The 21,821-nt window shown below is 31.3% G+C and overlaps 1 protein-coding gene across 1 annotated transcript in view; it reads left to right on the top strand.

Annotated features, from left to right (window-relative positions):
* LOC139529832 (uncharacterized) overlaps positions 1–21,821 on the top strand; it is a 58,733-nt gene that overhangs the window by 9,618 nt on the left and 27,294 nt on the right. The window contains exons 3-10 of the mRNA XM_071325742.1: positions 525–746; positions 3,095–3,373; positions 4,718–4,975; positions 9,134–9,421; positions 16,964–17,072; positions 17,784–17,833; positions 19,267–19,367; positions 19,591–19,698. Of these exons, the coding sequence (XP_071181843.1) occupies positions 525–746; positions 3,095–3,373; positions 4,718–4,975; positions 9,134–9,421; positions 16,964–17,072; positions 17,784–17,833; positions 19,267–19,367; positions 19,591–19,698 (1,415 nt within the window). The remainder of the gene's footprint in view (positions 1–524; positions 747–3,094; positions 3,374–4,717; positions 4,976–9,133; positions 9,422–16,963; positions 17,073–17,783; positions 17,834–19,266; positions 19,368–19,590; positions 19,699–21,821) is intronic.

Here is a 21,821-nt window from a genome sequence, read left to right on the forward strand (position 1 = left end):
ACCCTAGATTAAACCGACGAGGAAATGCACTCGAATAACGTAAGCTATCTTTGTACTGTCGTTGGTCGGGTGGTACGGGGCTTTGACACAACGCAGACGGAGTTGTCACGACGTCGCAGAAGATAGTGTTCGAATCCCGCCGAGGAAAAAACAAATTTTCTATACATCAAGTAGATCGCAATTTGACAATTTAAGGTATTATAGGTGTCTTTCGCCATCTTGGATTGTAAAAAACAGATATTCTTAAAGCATTGGTTAAAAGCTATCTTTTCGTAATTTATTTTACAATTCTTTCATTTAGTTAAGCTTCTAATCACATAATGATGTTTTTTCCTGTATAATCCATACAAAACGTGTCATTTTGACACAACTTGTAGCGTGGGAAAATGTGCGGTGACCTGTTATTTTTATTATACTCTTGAACATATATCAATATATACTACATTCCAAAGTATGAACAAATTATATCATTTTTATTTTAGACTCCCATACCACCTTAATATTGTTTAGTGATTATTATATAGATATAGCAGATACACGAACAGAAAAGCGTTTGAACTGTAGATCTGGAACTCAATTCCTATGGAAGCGAAATGGTTTGAATATAAATGATAACATAAAATACCTCAACACAGCCTCAAAGGTACTTACGTTATTGAATGTTGATTGGAATGATGGTGGTAAATACCGATGTAATTATTTCACTGGAGTATGGCAACATGTGGATTTTTATTTGGTTGTACAAGGTAAAACAATCAAAGTTATTACAATTAACCTAAGAATATATAATGTGGCTTTATTCATCCATAAAAAGGTCGAAAGTGTAAAAAGGTTGCTTATAAGATTTGAAACATTTGGATCTGAATAAATTGCATCCTTAAAAACCAGTCATTTAGTTACTTTGGCATTTATATTTCAAGGTTTATTCTATAGATAATGTAATTTTAATCAAAACATTCTTGTTTAGATATTTCACAAACATGATATTAATATATTTTGAAATATCACGTCATAAATTGTTTTATGAAGATAGGAATAATTAGAAAACAAAGTGTTCTCACTGGGAACAAATGTGTCTATATATAAACTTGCTTTCATATAAACACTAAAAGTATTCTATTGAATTTTGAATAAGAAATGATGTATGTAGGCCGAGTCTCTGATACTCTTACACGTTGTTTAAATATACACAATTTAATCAAAGTCTCTGAATTGTATGGTGGCATGTAAGTGACATTGACCTGATAAGTAAGATAGCAAGATAATTTATATAATCATAGTCTAGTATAAAGCTACAGGTAGAATCCTTGGTTAGCTTCCTTGCTAGCTCAACCATGAAATGATTATTACATTAAAATGAGGGGGAGCAAAGCACCAATTCATCATATAATGAAAACACTCATATCAATAGCCTGTTTATTATTTATAATATGCATGTTTTATACAAACAGATTTACCTAGACAACTTTTCAAATGAATTTTCACTTCTTTTAGTCTTCGATTGAATTAAAAAATCCTTGAATTACAAAAAATAAGAAGCGGAGTAACGTTTTATGTTTTGTTTAAACATTACGTCGGGAATAGGCAGTTTAGTAAGTAAGTGTCTTTTGGTGTATTCCCCACGCATGAAACTTTGTTATGTTCTTGGTGTCTTTTCTTCATATATATACATAGTTTTTAGAACAACCATCTTTTATATCCATACAGAACAAAAACACTAGCATACTACTTAATATCATTCACGGTTGTAGACCTTTTATTTAGTTAAAAATGCAACGTAAAAAACACCAACAAACCAGCAAACAACTGCAGTTTGGAGTTGAAAATATTGCAGTGTTTATGAACATCCACTTGGTCGGTTAACACTACCTTACTATTAGTTTGAGATAAATAATGCAGACACGAAGAACAATTTTTGTCTCTACATCATTTAGATTTAGTCTGTACTCGATTGAATAATCAGGTGATATGTACTTGTTGATACCTTCCAATCATTTCTACCTGTCCGGGTGTATTTTGTAGTAGGATTGCCAATGATATAACTATCACATAACGTTCATAATAAATGAATGCAAACAATAATAGGCAACTGTAATTTTACAATGAAAAAAAACGATGATGAAAAAAATATATAATTAGCATAAATATATCAATTCAAACAGATGCGCGATAGACAAATGCCAGAATTTATAAAAAGCAACAACAACAAAAAAACACCCATAGTAATCATACGGCCTCTAAATATCACCAATATTATTGACAGCGCTGTATAGTAAGCTATTAATTTCTTAATAGACACACACAAAGAGTCAGGAAACTCTGACCAGAAGTAGAACCTTTAGACATTCATATCATCCGAGTTTAACTAATATTTGATAAACAATATTACACTGCCTAATTATCGAAGCACATAATTACATAAGTGAGAAAAAAATACAAGTCTTGACTCGTTGGTCTATAATAGTATTAATAACAGTTTAAAAATGTAGTATGCATAATTTGAAAACAACTTATAAACCTAACAATTTGGTGGGGAGATAATTAGTATTAAAGATGCAAATACATGTATGTTACAAACAATAGAAACAAGAAAAAATGCATATGTATCACATTTCCATATTCAATGAATCATTATATCCTAGTCAAAACCTTAAATCGGTATGTTATTTTTTGACAGTTTTATAGCGACTTTATAGCGGGGAAAATATAACGCTCCCATACGTAGGGTAAAAAACAAAACTGAACCTTCTTTTCAAAACTGCAATGAAATATTCAATGCATTTTAGATGTTTTTCAAACTACCAATGTGATCAAACGCATTGATTTATACACGAAGACTCTCTCAAAAAGACAGTCAAGAAGTAAAACAACAAATTATTTATATTACAGATGCATCCTTATCAATTCCATTCTATAATTATATTACCTTGAAAGTGTTGTTATTGATAAAATAATAACATGAATATTCAAAGAACAGACAATCCACATGCTGTATATGTGACACATATTCCTGACTATTACTTGTTCAGTCCTTGATTGATACAGAGATAAAATAATTCGTAAATCATTCAAACGTTATACATTATTTTCACAGGTCCTCCAGAAGTTAATATCAACGAGAATTACTACATCAGTAGAGTAGGAGACAATATGACCATTAGTGGTAAAATCAGGAATGCTCCATCAAATTCTGTAATGCAATGGAAAATGTCCCTAGTATCTCTGTATAATTCTGGTCGTTTAACCATTGGAAATATTAGTAACCCATTCCTTAGAATCAGAAATGTCCAACTCAACGATGCAGGAAATTATACACTCCTTGTAAGAAATAGATATGGCAAAAATCACGATTTTACTATATTGAAAGTTCTCTGTAAGTATTTTTCCCTATATAAGAAGTTTTTGCACTTTGTCGATTGAGTAAACTAGCATTTCACAGAGGTTCTCTTTTAAGATAACCGTTTGTTACTACAAAATGACGTTGCATGCATTGAAACGGTATGTTCATAATACACATTTGCTTCCAAACTGACTGTCCCTATATACTTGAATGAACAACAAATATCAAACAGATTATCTTTCAATTATCTATTTACTTATTTATTTAATTTTGTTTCTTTTTTTTTCTCTTCATAATTTTGAATTCAAAATAATCTACGGACATACTTAAAATATATATCTTATATATCTTTATATTTTACTACTTTACCTTCTCACATTATATAAATTTCATAACCTGTGCATTTGTTATATTAGATAATTATGTTTGATAATCTTAATGGTAAACTCATTTTTTGATACTACTGATATGGTATATAATTTTTCTAGTATAGAAAATTGGAGGTAAATACTAACTAAAACTAACAGCTGTACAGATATGTTATTTACTAATGTTAACGAGGCCGGGATAAGGTACCGGTATTTGATGTTTTCAACTAACAAGTATACAGATTTCAATACAATATGATAAATTATAAAAAAAAATATCAAGCAGGGAATGCTAATTTTTCCTTGACTAACAGCATCAAATGCAGAAAACGACATTGCGTTTATACTCGGAAAATTTACTTTTAAACCCTTAGTATAATGTGTAAATGTGTTGAATTCTTTGTCGAATGTTAATTGTTATATCACATATTACTAGTTGAATAGAACAAATGATTTATGTCGTCACACAATTCATTAACAAGAATTTATGATTTAAAAAAACTGGAGCTAGACGTTTTGTTAGAAAACTAGGATGTATTCCCGATCGATATATATCGCATTAGATTCATTTAGATTCCTTTATACTGAGTCTTCTCATTTAATATTTACTTACTAGTTAATACAAGATAATTGCGTAATACAGTCAATTCAGTGGTGCTGTATCAGCCTTTAGCTATATTATCAATACTAGACACGGTTAAAGGGCTTTATCAAGCACATCAACTTTTTTCCATCGCGTGGAACGTTAACATAATCTACTTGACTGTTTAGGCATAGAGGTTTTCTTATGGTAAACAATCATTGCTTGAGATATATAATAAAGTGTACAGTGAACTATATGAAATGCTTTTTTTTTCAATATGACACACCGAATCAACCCTCAATCAATACAATCTATCGAGCTCATTGTTTGAAACCATATTGAATTGATACAGTTTTGATATTACCAAAAAATACATTTGATATTCTCTCTGTATACACGTAGCTGCACTTTTCATTATTATTACAGCGGCTTCAATCACAGGCAACCATTATCTAATAAAAAAGGCAAATGAATCGATCACATTTCATTGTAAAGTTACTGATGGAGAGCGGATAATATGGCGAAAAAATGGCAAACAACTTAATTTAGAAGTTACTGGTGTCGTAAACAATCCCTCCCTACAGTTAAAAAAACTAAATCGTTTAGACAAAGGAAATTTTACTTGTGAAACATGTTTAAAAAGGATAACTGCAAGGAGCAGAATATTACAACTTGATGTCAGAGGTAAATCATAACAATTTTACTTTGTAGTTTTGATAATTGTTATTTTAAATTGTTTGTTTACAAATTATTTGAAAAAAATCAAATTGCACATTTAACAGATGATATTATGAGGTAAAAACGAAATAAGGTCGACATCATGTAATACAGAAAAAAAGTTCAAATGAACGGTAACACGTTTGCACGAAGATAACAAAAACGACAAGACAAATGTCTATCAGGTATAACAGAAGCCCCTTCATTAGGACACATGAACCAACGAAGTGTCAGCAGTTTCTGATCAAATACTAATCGTAGATTACAAACCTATATTCCTTAATAAATGCAGTGTCAAGACTATTTATGATGGTCATATTCATATAATTGAAAATTTTAATTTAAAATGTTTGTATTTCTTTAATCTTTGGTGCCGGACATACAAAACTCACCTCCTATCTTGAATTTCAACAAACAGAAATAAAAATCAAACATTGTATAAACATTTGAACAATGAGACAAGAATCTACCAACGTTCAAATGAAGTAGATGTAAGCATTTAAAGGCAACCCAATCACATTGCCTTCAAGAATGAGAATAGTCCACACCATAAAGTCGGTTATAAAAGGTCATGGCATTATGAATATTAAACAATTCAACTGAGATAAGAAACATCCCCCTGAGGTTTATGTATCCGTGAAACATATTCCGAATGATGTCGACAGTACTCCATCCTCAAAAGTTCATGCTATTTAATTCTTATATCTATTGGACTTGGGTTACCAAATATACTCAAAATAGTTGAAAGGGTCTTAAAGTTCATATGTTAAATAAAATAAAAAAAACAATGACTGATCATACTCGTGTATTTTTGCAACTGTCTATACAATAAACACAAACTGTATGTTTTCTATTGTTAATACACATCATCTTAAAATTTCAACAATAGCATGTAGTGCTACTAATAATCCAGTCAAACTATGTTGAAACCCAAACTAATTGCAACAGAAAGTGTTTTAGTTCTTATCTATAGCATTAAGACCCAAATATACACAAGCAAAATGCCCATTAAATCAACTCTAATTTTGCATTTTTAATTTCTTATGGAAATTAATATTGGAAATGGAGATATCTCCGTAAACATGAGTCTTTTTTGTCAGCTTTATGTTGATTTTCTAAAAAAATAATGTAAAACATGATACTTTGATGGGGTCTAAAGTTCGTATTTATCTATATTATATAATCTTCTTCTCATAAAATGTACAAAACCGAAGTGTTATTGGTATTTGTTTATTTTTATTTATTTTTTTTTTTTTGCACATTTTTCATTAAATAAAGGCAACAGTAGTATACCGCTGTTCAAACTCATAAATCCATTGACAAAAAACAAAATCAGGGTAACAAACTAAAACTAAGGGAAACGCATTAAATATAAGAGGAGAACAATGACACAACACTACAATGTAACACACAGAGAAACGGACCAAGCATCAGACAAAATCCCACGAGAATAACAAATATAACATCATAAGAAATTTATGGCTTTGTGACCATTTAAAAGAAAATGTGAATATTTGGTATAATAAATTGTTTTTTTTTTTTTTTACAAATAAATATTCTTTATTCTTCAAATTGCTTGTTACATCTTTATTACATTGTCTAAGCTCCAATAAAGTATCCCGGTGAAATACTTTCTGAGTATCCAGGAAAATACACAGAATATAATAAAATATAATAAAACATTATTTTTTCCCCATCAATTATATTAATCTTTATGAAAAATACATTTTGAGATACTGTTTTGTTCTCATTCATAAACCTTCGTAAATCCTTTATAAACATAGCATACACATCTAAAAATTTCAGGTTTTGCTCGGATACATAGTACGACTTGTCAAGAAATAATTAAAACCGTTATACCCTTGATCTGATATTTTGTATCCAAATACTATATGTTTTGCTAATATCTTGTTTTGAAAATTCATTTTTGTTAGAAGATAATGTACTTTCTCCCAAAAATCTTTCAAAAATGAACTTGTAATAAAGAAATGCAAATAAGATTCTTCTTTTGTTTTACAAAAAAATGCATTTATCGTTTTCAGATATTTTCCACTTTAATAGTAGCTGCTTTGTAGGAATAATATATTGAAGCAGTTTCCATCTGAAAATTTTTAACTTATTTTCCTTTAAAATTTTAAATATAAAATCGTATACAAATGACATCTGTGGTACATTGTTTGTATTCTAATTTTAAATATCTTGTCCAAATGTTGATACCGATTGGCTTTATATATTTTTTATCTATTAAAGTTTTATAGAGTATTTTATTGTTGATATCTTTTGTTTCAATTTTTTTATTTTGCCATCTTAATTTAACCTTACATATATTGATTATACTCTTAACGGAGTTTTCTTTTTTTAAAGCTTGCATCCATTCTTTTGGGATGCAGGATTTTAACATCTTAAACTCTGCAATCCAGTTTGATTTTTTAATTAACTTTTTTAAAATAAAACTTTCGGATAGATTTCCTTCACGATCGAATATGTCGTTAATATAAACCAATCCACTTTTAACCCAGCTCGGGAAAAACAAGCATTTGTTGCGACATTTAATATATTTATTTCCCCAAATAATCTGTTTTCTAATATTAGCAAAGTGATTAGAAAATGTTGATAAACCTCTTCCTGTTTTAACCCAACTTGAAATTACTTGTAAATAAAAATCGGGTATTTTTGCAAGTCCATCTATTGATTTAATATTATCTAAATTCATGTTAAAAACAAGAAAGTTTTTACCAAGATTGTTAACATATTTAGTAGGAATAATCTTCCAGTTTGGCATATTGGTTGTTGTTAATTTAGAGACCCATGAGGCTTTCAGTGCTGTAAAATAACTGTCAAAATCGATCATTCTTAACCCCCCTTTTTGGTGTTCGCCAATAAGTGTGTTTCTTTTTACTTTGTCATTTTTTCCTTCCCAAATATATTTGAAACAGCAGCTTTCAATTTCTTTCAAGTAAATATCTGGAACTTTGCACGAAGTAGCCAAAATTGTAAATTTTGGTAATATTAAAGATTTTATGATCAATATTTTCCAAACCATTGTTAATTGTCTTTTTTCCCATGTTTTAATAGATGATTTCATGTTATCTATTTTAGGTTCCCAATTTAACGTTTCACATTGAAGTCTATTGTGACCAAAATAAATGCCTAAAGCTTTGACAGGTTTGTCTGTCCAGCGTATGCCCTCAATCTTATCTACGCTGTTTTTAAGCGCCCCAATCCAAATTCCTTCTGTTTTATTACGGTTTAGCTTCAACCCCGAGAAAGAGCCAAATGTTTCAATTATATTCATAGCTTTAGATATATCTGATTTTGAACTACAAAACAGAGTTGTATCATCAGCTAATTGTGATATTTTGATGCTATGTGTTTTATTATCTATAGTAATACGAAAACCTTTAATGTCTGAGGTTTGCCTCAATCGCTCGGCCATAATTTCGACCGATAAAACAAAAAGTAAAGCCGATAAAGGACACCCTTGACAGATTCCTCTAGAGTTTTCATAAATTTCGGATACCCATCCATTATTTATTTGGTATTGTTTATATTTGTAAATTTCATTTGTTCAGCATCTACCTTGTTTATAGAAACTTTAAACCACAAAAAGAAAAATATATGCTTAATAAATTTTATTCAATTTGAAATTCTTTACCTTGACATGCTTAAAAATCTAATAAATGGTCAACTAATGAATTATGAAATTTAGTGTTTGCTTGATAAAAGATAACAAAACACCTTTAGAGTTGTTTGTTATACACTAAAGACGGCTAAAATATCAAGAATTAATACATTCTGTTGAATAGACGTTGTAAAGTTATTATTTTGTATCATTTTTATTGGGTTTTTTTTTGTCTTTTTTGCAGAGTTATCTCCCATATCAATGAAAATCTCCACAGGATTTTAAAATCATGATTTTTTAGTTTTCCTCATGTTAGATTTTATGGGACTTTTTTCTGTGTATATTTGGGGTATCTTGCATAAGATTTTAAACTTAAAAATCTTCTGTTGCAATTACTTCAAGGTTTGGGTCAAATGTATGCTAGATTGACTGGACTATAATGCCAATATTGCCTAAAAATTGTCAACGTCTACAGAATTTACCTAAACTATTACATGTTTCAGATATTCCATTTGTATTTACGTCTCATGAAAAGGTCGAGGTAAATGGAGGACTTGATATAGTACTCCCTTGTTCTCATGATTCCAATCCATTGCCGACAAAGGTTTATTGGACAAAGAACGGTGTAAAAATTACCGTGTTGAGTTCGTCAAAATATAACGGCAGTACCCTAGGATTTCCATCATTAAATATCTATGATACAAAAGAGGAGAATTCTGGAAGTTATGTGTGTTCAGTGTCTAATTCAATGGGAACTGGTTACAGTAAACCAATCCATCTTCTCATAACAGGTAATGTATCTAGCGGGTTTAAAGCTCGTTTCGTCAATTTTAATAGTCAAACTTTCATTTGGGTCTTATTGCTAAAACGTTCAACCTTTTTTAAATCATTTTGTAATAAAAATGGTTGAAAACAGGTTAAATAAGACTCTCTAGACAGATAAGACAGATGACGTATGATTTGATACATGTTAACGTAGGTTTCGTCTTCCTCAGATTCACCTATGTTACATGAAGTATACATGTATTCATAACAGTATATGTCTTTTCTTTATGCATATGTTTAGTACTTTTAATGTTTACAACAACACCGCCTAGCATTGCGCAGAGACCTTATCACCTCCTCTAACTCTAGGTTATAAGAAAAAAACTTTCGTTTCGGGAGGTGTTACCTTCTCGTAGGAATTAAACAACGATCTCTGATACATTACACGAAGTATTCTTTTTGTGTACAGAAATGATTATCTACTCATCTCTTCAGTATAATAACAGGATGCTAATCTATTTTAGAAGCATACAATCACGATAGATAAATATATGTGTATGTCTGCCTATGTGTAGTGACAACTGCAAATTATACATTATCAATCGTATTTCTTATGATTAAGAAACATCAGGCGTTAGAATATGTATAAAATGCCTAGAAAATCAACCTAACGATATTAGAGTAGATCGTATTCCCTCACCGAGCGGGGCTGAAACCTGTACTTTTAATTTCTAACTTTTACGACAACACTGCCTAGCATTGCGCAGATACCTTATCCCCTCCTTTAACTTTAGCTGATAAAAATAAGCTTTTGTTTTGGGAGGTGTAGAAATTAAAAAAGGATCTCTGATACAGTATGTGTTTGTGTGTATAGAAATGATCATCTACACATCTCTTCAGTATAATTACAGGATGCTAATCTATTTTTAGAAACATACAATTAATGTCAATAAATATATGTATACACCTGAACTATCGCAACACCAAATAAAAAATGAAATAAAAAACTGAAATTTCAATTTTTTTATTTTCATTTTTATTTATCTGATAGAGTTCACCTTTCCTACTTTATAGCTTGTTCGGTGTGAGCCAAGGCTCCGTGTTGAAAGCCGTACATTGACCTTTAATGGTTTACTTTTATAAATTGTTATTTAGATGGAGAGTTGTCTCATTGGTACTCACACCACATCTTCCTATATTTAAATTGAAAACAACGTTCAAACCTGTGATTGCGTTAAATAAAAACCGCATTTTGTATATGTGTGCATGTGACAAATTTCGTTGTAGAAGGGTCTCAATACGACACAAACAACATTTTCCAAAATACCAAACGAGTGAAAAATATATTTTAACAATACGAATTTGACTAGCTGCTCGAATATATATAGATATGCACTTCATGTTTGTGGTGTGATATATATTTGCCAAAGGTTGATAGTTTCCTGTTTAGTATTTAATTAATATTAAGATCTATTTGTTACATCTTGTGATCAATTTATTTGGCAATCGCCCATGGCTGTCACAGGGTTTAAGAACATCAGTTGTTCGTCTTGTTAGTCAAATGCGTTTTGTTTCAATATACTTTTTCATTCTTTTGGTCTTTAGGAAAATGTTGTTTGTGCTGTATTTAGACCCTTCTACAACGTAGTTTTTTAGTTAGACTAATTTATATTTTTTCATATTTTCCCTACAGTTTATATGATTCGTTCATCCTATTTTGACTTTTAAAATTCAAGAGTTTATCATAAATTGAGGTACTACACACATCCTTAGCGATTGATATAATCTTGCATCCAGTTCATGTTAAGTTATAGGCATAGAAAACTCTAGAGGAAAGAACCGAATACAAGATAATATATATACGTTTCAGTAAACAAAATGTGGACTACTATGCGCAATGGTATGCATAAGTGCTCACTGGATAAATTGTGCAGTTGTTTCTTATATAACTACTCTGGAGCTCATAAAATGAAGCATTAGCATCAACATTATTGTCATCTGAGATAAATACAGTAATCTTATTTTTACCATTGTAATAAAATGGCATTCAGAAACACTTGCCCTAAAAAATCGATAAAGCGATGTATTTTTTGTCAACATGACCCCATGGTAATTCTTATGTTTTTCGAATGTTGTGTCGTGCCCATAAACCCAAAATGCATATATGTAATACCAATATTTAAATATAAAAACCTATCCACATGTTGGTACTTATGGGTGGGAGAGGGGGACTTTTCAAGAACCTCATCAACCCAAACAGGCAATACATAACAGGCACAATGTATTGCCTGACCAAACATAGCCCTTAGACCAACTACCACTTGGATATTGAAAGAATGAGAATGTATCACATGTACTTCCGCAAAAGATATCAACCAATGAGTTTACACACATACCCTCAGCGATTGATATAATCTTGCATCCAGTTCAAGTTAAGTTATAGGCATAGAAGACTCTAGAGTCCATACAGCATATTTGCAGGCCAATCTCATATTACACCACTAGCAAGGCTTTCCGTTAAGGAAGAGTATTCCCAATACTCAAAACAAAAATATCTTCAACAATTTTTATTAAATATTATTCCTTAATTACTTTATAACACTACTAAACATTTCAAGGTAAGTGTTCACAGTTCTTTATAAATAGTTTCATAATTCAATAAATTCTTATGAATTTGACCACATACAAACTTTTAAAAGTTGCGTTAAGGCAATGGACTCATATCAAAATGAACATCTTCATCATGCGGAAAGCTTGTAAGCAAATGGACTTCACCTCCAAGTGTAAACTCTGCTGGCTTGTCTCTTTCTTTACTGTTGTTGAATCAAACACACTCCTAATCAGGAAAATAGACAATTGTATTTCCACTTGATTCTTCACAACTCTGCTGAAAATATATTAACCAATAAAAACTTGTTTATTTGTACTTAAGACAGCTTTAGTCACACTTTGAAAAAGAAAAATCCCTTTGCCTACAATCCACGTGGAAAAACCACTAGGGAATCAGTGTCCCTCGAATTGTAGACAAAGAAATTTGAATTTAAAAATTTTACCATACATAAAATTTTAGTATACATGTGTACTAGTATACAAAATCATTCAACATTACATTTATTACCTAAAACAAAACAAAAATATTGCAACCATTATTTAATCTCCCAAGACAACAGATATGTGTGACATATTTTAACACATTAATGAAATTATATACACATCCAATAGTAAACATCATAAAATTACGGACAAATTATTAGAATTACTGTATAGGTTCATTTGAACATAAAGCTCTGTTTTTTAGTACCGTGCCATATTGGCATCTTCTTCAATACAGACAAACATAATTTAGTGTTATATCCATATTATTACCATTCATTTTTATTACCATTATTTTTTTTTTTTATTATAATTATTTTCCTATTTTCTGAAATCATAAAATTACTTAAATTGCAATTTGTTCTCATCATATACTGATTAGAAAAAATCCTTCCCTCTTAGGTTGTTCGAACTCATTGACATGAATCATCGTGCAATGTCATATTGCTTCTCCTTCATTCATCCGCCTGTCAAAGCTGTAGGTAACATCATCTGAAAAATCAACAATATTCTATTCAATTATATGTACGTAACAATCAAACAGACCGCTGAACGCGGACCTCGACAAAGACACCTTATAAATTTAATACACATCCCTCCGATAAACAACGTTAATATCAAGTGACGTATCACACTAAATTGTTCCACTTTCTCGATATTTCTATTCTTTTCTAACAAAGTCTTTAAAGAGCATTTTCTATTAGTATGCACAATGTAACATCAATGAAAAGTCCACAACACTCAAAAGTAACAAAAGAAACTATTTACCCTATGCACAATTTATTAATTTCCTTTCAAAAACAGGCCTCCAAAATGGCCAGAGCCTCCACTTCCACATAATATTATATAGCGATAGCACTTCGCCCTGCGTTAATCTGGCGCACAACATAACAAATATCTGACCACCTGGATTAATAATAACTACCCAAGGTCTAAATCCCTAAACATTTTGCTTCCAAGGTCAAACATTACCATCTAGTTCTATCAAGAAGCCGTCAAGGCGAATACAAATGACCACCAAGGTCTTAGCGCCCCATGGCAAGTATTTTTTATTTAATGTTGCCACTAAGGCCAATGTAAAAAATTATAAAAATGACCACCTAGGTCTATTTCCACCAAGGCATATATAAATGACCACCTAGGTCAATTGCCACCGAGGCATATATAAATGACCACAAAGGTCTTAAAGCCACCAAGGCAAATGTAAGTAAAAGTTCAAGAATATAGTTACTTTGCCGACAACACGTGGAGCACGACCTTCCCACAGCTTGGATAATGAAAGAATGAGGATGTATCATATGTTCTTACGCCACAGATATCAACCAAGGATGTTAATTATCTGGACTTCCAAATACCGTTCCGATCCCTAACGTCACTGAAAAGACATTTATTGTCGGAATCCGGATCTGGTGTACAAATTGTTGCACCTCATGTTTGGGGTATAACCTCTTTGCCACAAGTTTCTTTTTTTCTGTTTAGTATGCAATTAATAATAAGATACATTTTGTTACATCTTGCGATCAACTTATTTGGCAATCGCCGATGGTAGTAGCATGGTTAAAGAACATCAGTTATTCGTCCTGTTAGTCAAATGCATTTTGTTTAAATATACTTTTTCACTGTATTTATACCTCTCTGCAACGAAATTTGCATGCACACGTATAAAAATTGCGAGTTGTATACAACGCAATCATAGATTTGAACGTAGTTTTCAATTTAGACTAGTTTATATATATATATTCAAATGTATATCTTTAACGGGAACTTCAATTTCAAAATTTATAATAAAAGAGATGATTTTTTTCATTTCCTATTGTTAATTATCCATTTTATATAACTCAACGTGTTCGATTGGCTTGTGTATGTAACAATGTATATGATTTCAACTACAATAATCTCTATATTACAGAAAAATTATTACATCAGGGTTTTCGATCATATAACAAACAAGTCAGCACATTTACCAAATTGTATCATTTCTTTACAAAGCATAACATGTCGGCATTCACCTAAATTCTGCTTTTTAATCTGTGGTTAGTCACCACTTCGGTGTTGACATGCATATCAATAATATGGTTATTTGTATACATTTATTGTAATGCAAAAGTATGAATTATTCTAAATACTAAGGATTTTCTTATCGCAGGCAGATAACCTTAGCCATATTTGGCTCAACTTTTTTTTTAATTTTAAGTCATCAATACTGTTCATCTATGTTTGACTGTCTTTACCATTTTGACCGGAGCGTCACTGATGAGTCTTGTGTAGGCGAAACACGCGACTGACGTTTTACATTATAAGCCTGGTAAATTTATCTATAAGCATGTCATAATGTTGTTAATTTGTATATTTCTCTGTCCTTAATGTTCTTCTATTTATTTGTATTGTAGTCTTCTCATGTAATGTTGTCATTTTAGTGATATATTCAACATTATCATAAAAGCTGTTGGTTTGGCTAGCCACAAAACCAGATTCAACCCACCCTTTGTCTTAAAATGTACTGTATTAAGTCAGGAAAATGGCAATTGTTATCTTATATTTCGTTTCTGTGTGTGTTGCATTGTCTTTGGATTTTTTGTTGCACTTTAGTGTTTCTGTTGTTTCGTTGTTTTCCTCTTATATATGATGAGTTTCCCTCAGTACTAGTTTCATGAATTTGTTATCCCATATCATCAGGTGGTTTTTCTTTTCAAAATTCTTAGATGTAAAACAAGTAAGGTGAAATAGCATGCTTTTTGACCTAAAAAAAGGAAATATCGCAAATTGACAAAAATTGACAGCATGGTCAATTTGATACGAAAAAGCCACAAACATTTTTAAACTTTTAATATTAACACCAACATATAGTGTTTTTAGATTAATTTGTTCAAAAATGTAAACTTTATCTGTAGTGAAGATATGTAAAAATGTTTGGTTGTAAAATTGTGATTTGTTTTACGATAATAGCTCAAAAATTGAAAAATCATAAAAATGGCTATTTTCAAATGGCTGTAACAAAAACGGAGTGCACCACCATATGAGTTTGTCATCATGATTTACTTTTATTACAGTCATAAAAACCAAAAAATTAGGTTAGGAAAAATGTTTTGCTTCTCAGAGGTCTATCGTGTGAGACGATACACATAATGAGATGTGGTATGTTTGACAATGATACAGTTCTCTATCAATGTTCGAAAGGCGTGGATGTAAAGCACTTCACCGTTGTTAACACCAGACCAAATCCATTATTGACAGCTATAAAAGTCCGAAATTTAAACTAAACACTTATCATATACTTGTATTATATATTACTTAAAAATATTTAAAGGCTACGAAAATATTGCTATATTTGTTAACCAGATTTCTAAAAATTTCCTGGGCCGGCTGATAAACAGACCTGTATTGACTGCTTCAGGAATGTAATCACATTTCGTTTTTGTCTGTGAAGTTTATTTTTATTTCATATCTGTAAATTCTTTTGTTAACAAAGCAGACGTTGAAAAACGACAACACAGCGCGGAAACCCACAAGTGATATAAGTCTTTCTTTATGAAAGAGTTGAGTAGCAACAATGAATTAAGAAAAGAGGAGAAAATTAATGTAATGGCGCTCGATAAATGGCTGGCTCGTTTCTTTAATTACCATGAAAAAAGAAGAGAAGTCCAATTATAAATCACAATCTGTCAGATCAATGCAGTGCAGCATTTCATGATATCCTACTTAGAAAAAAATGTGTTATTAAAATATGAGAGACAACGAATTTCGTCATTCTACAGATGTTATATCTGCCATTTTTAAACAACTAAAATCCATGGAAATATGTGCATTTGTATTATGTTGTCTAAATTTTTGTCTGAAAGTGTAAAGAACCTCAAAATTTTAATCAGTATTACATGTCATTTTTCATATCAAACCTTTTACTGTCTCTCCTAAATGTTACCAGTCCTCGAGTCATGGAATCTTGGGCTTATAATAAAATCTGCATGCGTATTTTGATTTGATGCCGCCAGTTACAACTGCGACTAATGAACATTTTTAAATCGTGTATCCAAAATTCTGTCATACTCCGCCAAGGGTTGAGGGAAGGGGATTGGATTACTATCATTCGCAAGTAAATATGTTGAAGTGGTTATTTGTCTGAAAACATAACATTCTTTTTGAAAGATACTCTGACAAAGCAAATTCGTAATATTTCCTTCTTTTTCAAAATACAATACAGTTTGTTGCTCATTTCTTAGTCGATGCACCTTATTCTTCCTTAAATTTTGAAATATTATGATCAAGATGTAGAACAGAGAGATCTTACTAATTACATAAATTGCTCATGAATCATCGTAATCGTTGTCGTCAGTCGTGAAATGATCTACTTAAACCTTGCTGTTTACTTCGTAAAAAAATAAAATGGCTGAAATATCAAAACAAATTACAGAATAAAAAAGAAAATCATATTTGCAATCAGAGTTAATCAAAATCTGTTTTACTATATTCTTTCTCAGATACTCCGTCTTCTGAAAGAAAGGAATATGCCTATATGACGCCATTGATTATATCTCTGTCGGTGATCGGTGTTATTTTGGTTTTTTGTGGTCTGTTAGTTTGTTTCAAGTAAGTAACAATAACGTGTAAAGTTAGACCATAGATATATGGGATTTCAATTAGCACTAGTTCTAATGAATTGTTTGTTTCGTGCCTTACTATTAAATTAATAACTTATCTAATTAAATCCAATATGCAAGTTAATATAAAAGGTCATTCCAAATATGAATTCATAGTTCAGAACTCAACAGTAAAAATATATTGTATATAAGCTGTTTAGTATGTCAGCAATAAAACTATAAAAGAAATTTAGCTACTTAATTTGACGCCTTTTCGTAAACATTTACACTATCTACGATATACACAAAAACTTCTTACATCAGATTTTCTATTTTAATAAAAGAATGATAATTAAGATAAAGATGTAAAAAAACGTTTACAATTGCAAATGTGGAACACAAATCAGAAGCAGCATGATATAACCTGTATTGATATGGGTTCAAGACCGTATAATGGACCTGAAAAAGTATAGAATAATCATATACAAGAATCAAAATAGGCTATGACAGACGCGCGATTTAATGACGCTCGCATAACCACATTTGAAGGTCAGAAACTTCCAAGTTGAAAAGAATTTAGAGTAAACATATTGAAAGATTTTTATAGACGTATACGATTTCAAAAATGTTTTATAAATATATTTTGATATTATATGTTTTTTCCCACATTCTACACTATAAGAATTGTTTTACTGATTTAAGAATTGTATTTTGCTTGTAGACGTCGTCGACGTCATAGCCGTCATTATGAGAGCCCAGACTTCAAACAAGGTATATTATATAACAACAGAATATGCTTTAGTGATCCAGTATACAACAAAAACTGTATTTATTGATACAGACACATGCATTTCACCGTGCATTTTTAATTCTTATAATGGCCAATACATGATGAGACGTCCAAATGCCATTTCTTAGGGAACAAATAAAAGAATATGTCATGTCGTTTTTGAGACCTTTGGGCTATCGTGATGTTCACAATAGACGTTTCAAAATTATTTTGAATTTGGTGTAACTCAATTTACCCAATTGGATACACATTTGACAGCACTGGCATATAATTGTCATTATCAATAACGTGTATTGCCGTCTTTTCTCAAACATTTTTTCCGACTTTAAATCAGGTATACAATATAAAATAAAAACAGTAGCTTTAGAAAAACTTGGAGATGCACTACATCAGGAGAATTGTAAATCAGATATTCATACCGACACGCAGAAACATTGAAACTAATATATTATAACTCTTTTAATTCTCTGCCTAATAGTATAAAACAATTAACTTCTCATAGAAGTCCTATTTAAATTTTAAGACAAAGGAACAGAAAGCGTTAAATCAAAACAAATTTCCTCACATAAATACAAAAAGAGTTTGTAATGTCTTGTAAAGGGACTAAACAAATTCATCTCTAGGAAACGGAAATTTCTCTAAATTGGAATTGTTCATCATGCTTTACATGCAATCGACATTCATATAGAAATTATATATATATATATACTCCATACATCTCTGACCTTTTTCCTTATTTTTGTGAGGAACACTTCATACAAATGTTTTTCATAACCCAAGAAAAGTTTTGAATCAATAATTCATTTATCGTTTTACCTTTTGTCTTTGTCCACGCATGACATGCTTCACATGGCAACACTCATGGTATCAAAGCTTTCTATATGCCTATATGTCAAAGATACATTTGGGTGAAAACATACCTAAATCATACATTTATTATAACAAATGTAAAGGTATCGAATATGATTTATCACTGCATTAAATTAACCATTAGCAATAAGATAATTTTCACTGGTGAATAAGGATCTGCTTCATCTTTCGTAGCACTTGAGATTACCCAAATGTGTATGCTATTTTATGTTTTATTAAGTTTTATGTTGTTTTTTTTTTTATTTTGTTTTCTTCTTTTTTATGTTGGTGCGGGTAGATTGTTTTAAGTTATTATGCAGTACTTCGTATATTTGTTTATGTTTTTGTCTTCGTTTTTTTTTTTTTTTTGCCATAGTGTTGATAGTTTATCTTCAATTTATTAGATTTGATTAACACTTTTATATCTTCCACCCCTTTTCACCCATTGATTTTTTTTTATACAAATCAGATTTTTTTACACTCGATAATTTCTAAAAATACATAAAATTCAACACGTTATAACTGTTACTCTAGTATTGCGTCTAAATATAAGATTACTTTATAGATGAAGTTCACAGATACAGCACTGCAAGGACTGCTGACGAATACGATTTGCCTAATATCCAAACCGACGATGACGATACAGTAAGGACAACGGGAAGTCTTGTAAGTCTTTTGTGACTTAGTATAGTATTTTTCTTTTAATAATACCTAACGTACCTTCATGCTCAAATTAAGCATCCTATGCATTTCTAATTAATTACTCGAATAACATTTATGTTTGCCGTAATCAATTACTGTGTATTTAGCTTACATAAAATAATAAGTATTACAAACGATATGCACATATGATTTTACAATATACCTTATGCATTTCTATTGTCTTTAGGGTGACAGAAACGAACCAAAGGAAACTCGGTCTTTCACGGTGCATGATTTTCTTCAATTGTTTAATGACAAAGACAAATACACGAGACATGTTCAACTGGAATTTAAGGTACGAGACTTCAGATTCATGTATACAGAAATATTTATTAGTATCTGTATCTGTATTTCCCACTTCTGTATATAGATGGATACGTCGCAGATTCCTTTCGGCTATTGTGTGACCGGTATGTCTGCGCACAAATTATTCAAACTTGTCGGAAGTGCAGTTTTAAACTCCTCAGTTGTATGTTGTGTCATGCGTAATATTGTTTCTCTGTTTGTCTTTTTCATTTTTAGCCATGTCGTTGTCATTTTTTTTTTTTTCGATTTATGAATTTGACTGTTCCTCTGGTATCTTTCGTCCCTCTTTTTTGTAGTTACGCACACTACTGAGTCTTCTAGATAGTTCCACTCTACTACAGTGAGCACAAAAATAGAGCTTTTGAATTGTTCGGTCTTCCGTATACTGTTTTTAATTATAACCGTTCGTTTGTTTTGTTGTTACAAACTTGTTGATCGATAATGTTCTTGGTAATAAAGGTGTTGTAGGTTGTAGCTCGAATTTGTCATTTGGTCTGTCAATTTAATGAGGTCGTCCGGAAGGAACGCAGGTATCTTCCCCTCAACCACTTTGGAAAAGAAAATCAGTCTTTGTTGTTGAAGTTTACATTGTAATGACGGAAGCTGAAATTCTTGCAGCATTTTTGCCATACATCTTTCCTTTTCATCAATGTCTGTTTGCGTATATGTGTCGAAGATAATTGATCCTTACTCCATTATTGATCTTTATGGTGCTATATATGCTGTTTTACTGTATTCATTAGGACAGTGTTGTAGGTTTCTCCTAAGGAAGCAAAGTGTGGAACTGGCTTTATTGCATGTATTTGTTATTTGTTCCTTCCATTTTAGGTATATGGGTTTCATGGCAATTGCTCTAGCGTGTGGCTGTTAAGGTTGTAGAACTGCTGGCTTTTACTTTTCAGACTTGGCATAAAACAGGTTTTGGCGTTGATGCGCATACCCAAGTAATATTTTCGCTATGAGTATTACCCATGTTGGCAAATTCTAAAATCACCAGAATAGTAAATCTTTAGTGCTTATCATACCTACATATATACATAGGTTACAGGGCAACTGTCTACATATACGTACATTATAACAGTACGTAATAATCTATATGGGTGAAACAAATACACTATAAAGGGAGTGTACTTCCTTCGGTTAACTTACGTACAACAGCCATACAATTAGCATACAATGTATTAATTATATAATCTATGAATATCAATACACTGATTCCAAAAGAAAAAATTATTGAATGCCTTTTAAAAACCAATCTAATTGATGCTGGCTTTTTGTTATTCAAATTTTTGCCGTCCATAAAATGTATGTTTTGGGATGTCCCCCTGGTATCTTCATAGCGTTGTCAGTTTTTTTTTTGACTTATGAGTATTGGATGTCCCCCTGGTATCTTCATAGAGTTGTCAGTTTTGTTTTGACTTATGAGTATTGGATGTCCCCCGGGTATCTTCATAGAGTTGTCAGTTTTGTTTTGACTTATGAGTATTGGATGTCCCCCTGGTATCTTCAAAAAGTTGTCAGTTTTGTGTCGACTTATGAGTATTGGATGTCCCCCTGGTATCTTCATAGAGTTGTCAGTTTTGTTTTGACTTATGAGTATTGGATGTCCCCCTGGTATCTTCAAAGAGTTGTCAGTTTTGTGTCGACTTATGAGTATTGGATGTTCCCCTGGTATCTTCATAGCGTTGTCAGTTTTGTTTTGACTTATGAGTATTGGATGTCCCCTGGTATCTTCATAGAGTTGTCAGTTTTGTTTTGACTTATGAGTATTGGATGTCCCCCTGGTATCTTCATAGAGTTGTCAGTTTTGTGTCGACTTATGAGTATTGGATGTCCCCCTGGTATCTTCATAGAGTTGTCAGTTTTGTGTCGACTTATGAGTATTGGATGTCCCCCTGGTATCTTCATAGAGTTGTCAGTTTTGTTTTGACTTATGAGTATTGGATGTCCCCCTGGTATCTTCATAGAGTTGTTAGTTTTGTGTCGACTTATGAGTATTGGATGTCCCCCTGGTATCTTCATAGAGTTGTTAGTTTTGTGTCGACTTATGAGTATTGGATGTTCCCCTGGTATCTTCATAGAGTTGTTAGTTTTGTGTCGACTTATGAGTAT

This window comes from Mytilus edulis, chromosome 7 (genome assembly GCF_963676685.1).
Source record: "Mytilus edulis chromosome 7, xbMytEdul2.2, whole genome shotgun sequence".
Taxonomy (NCBI): domain Eukaryota; kingdom Metazoa; phylum Mollusca; class Bivalvia; order Mytilida; family Mytilidae; genus Mytilus; species Mytilus edulis.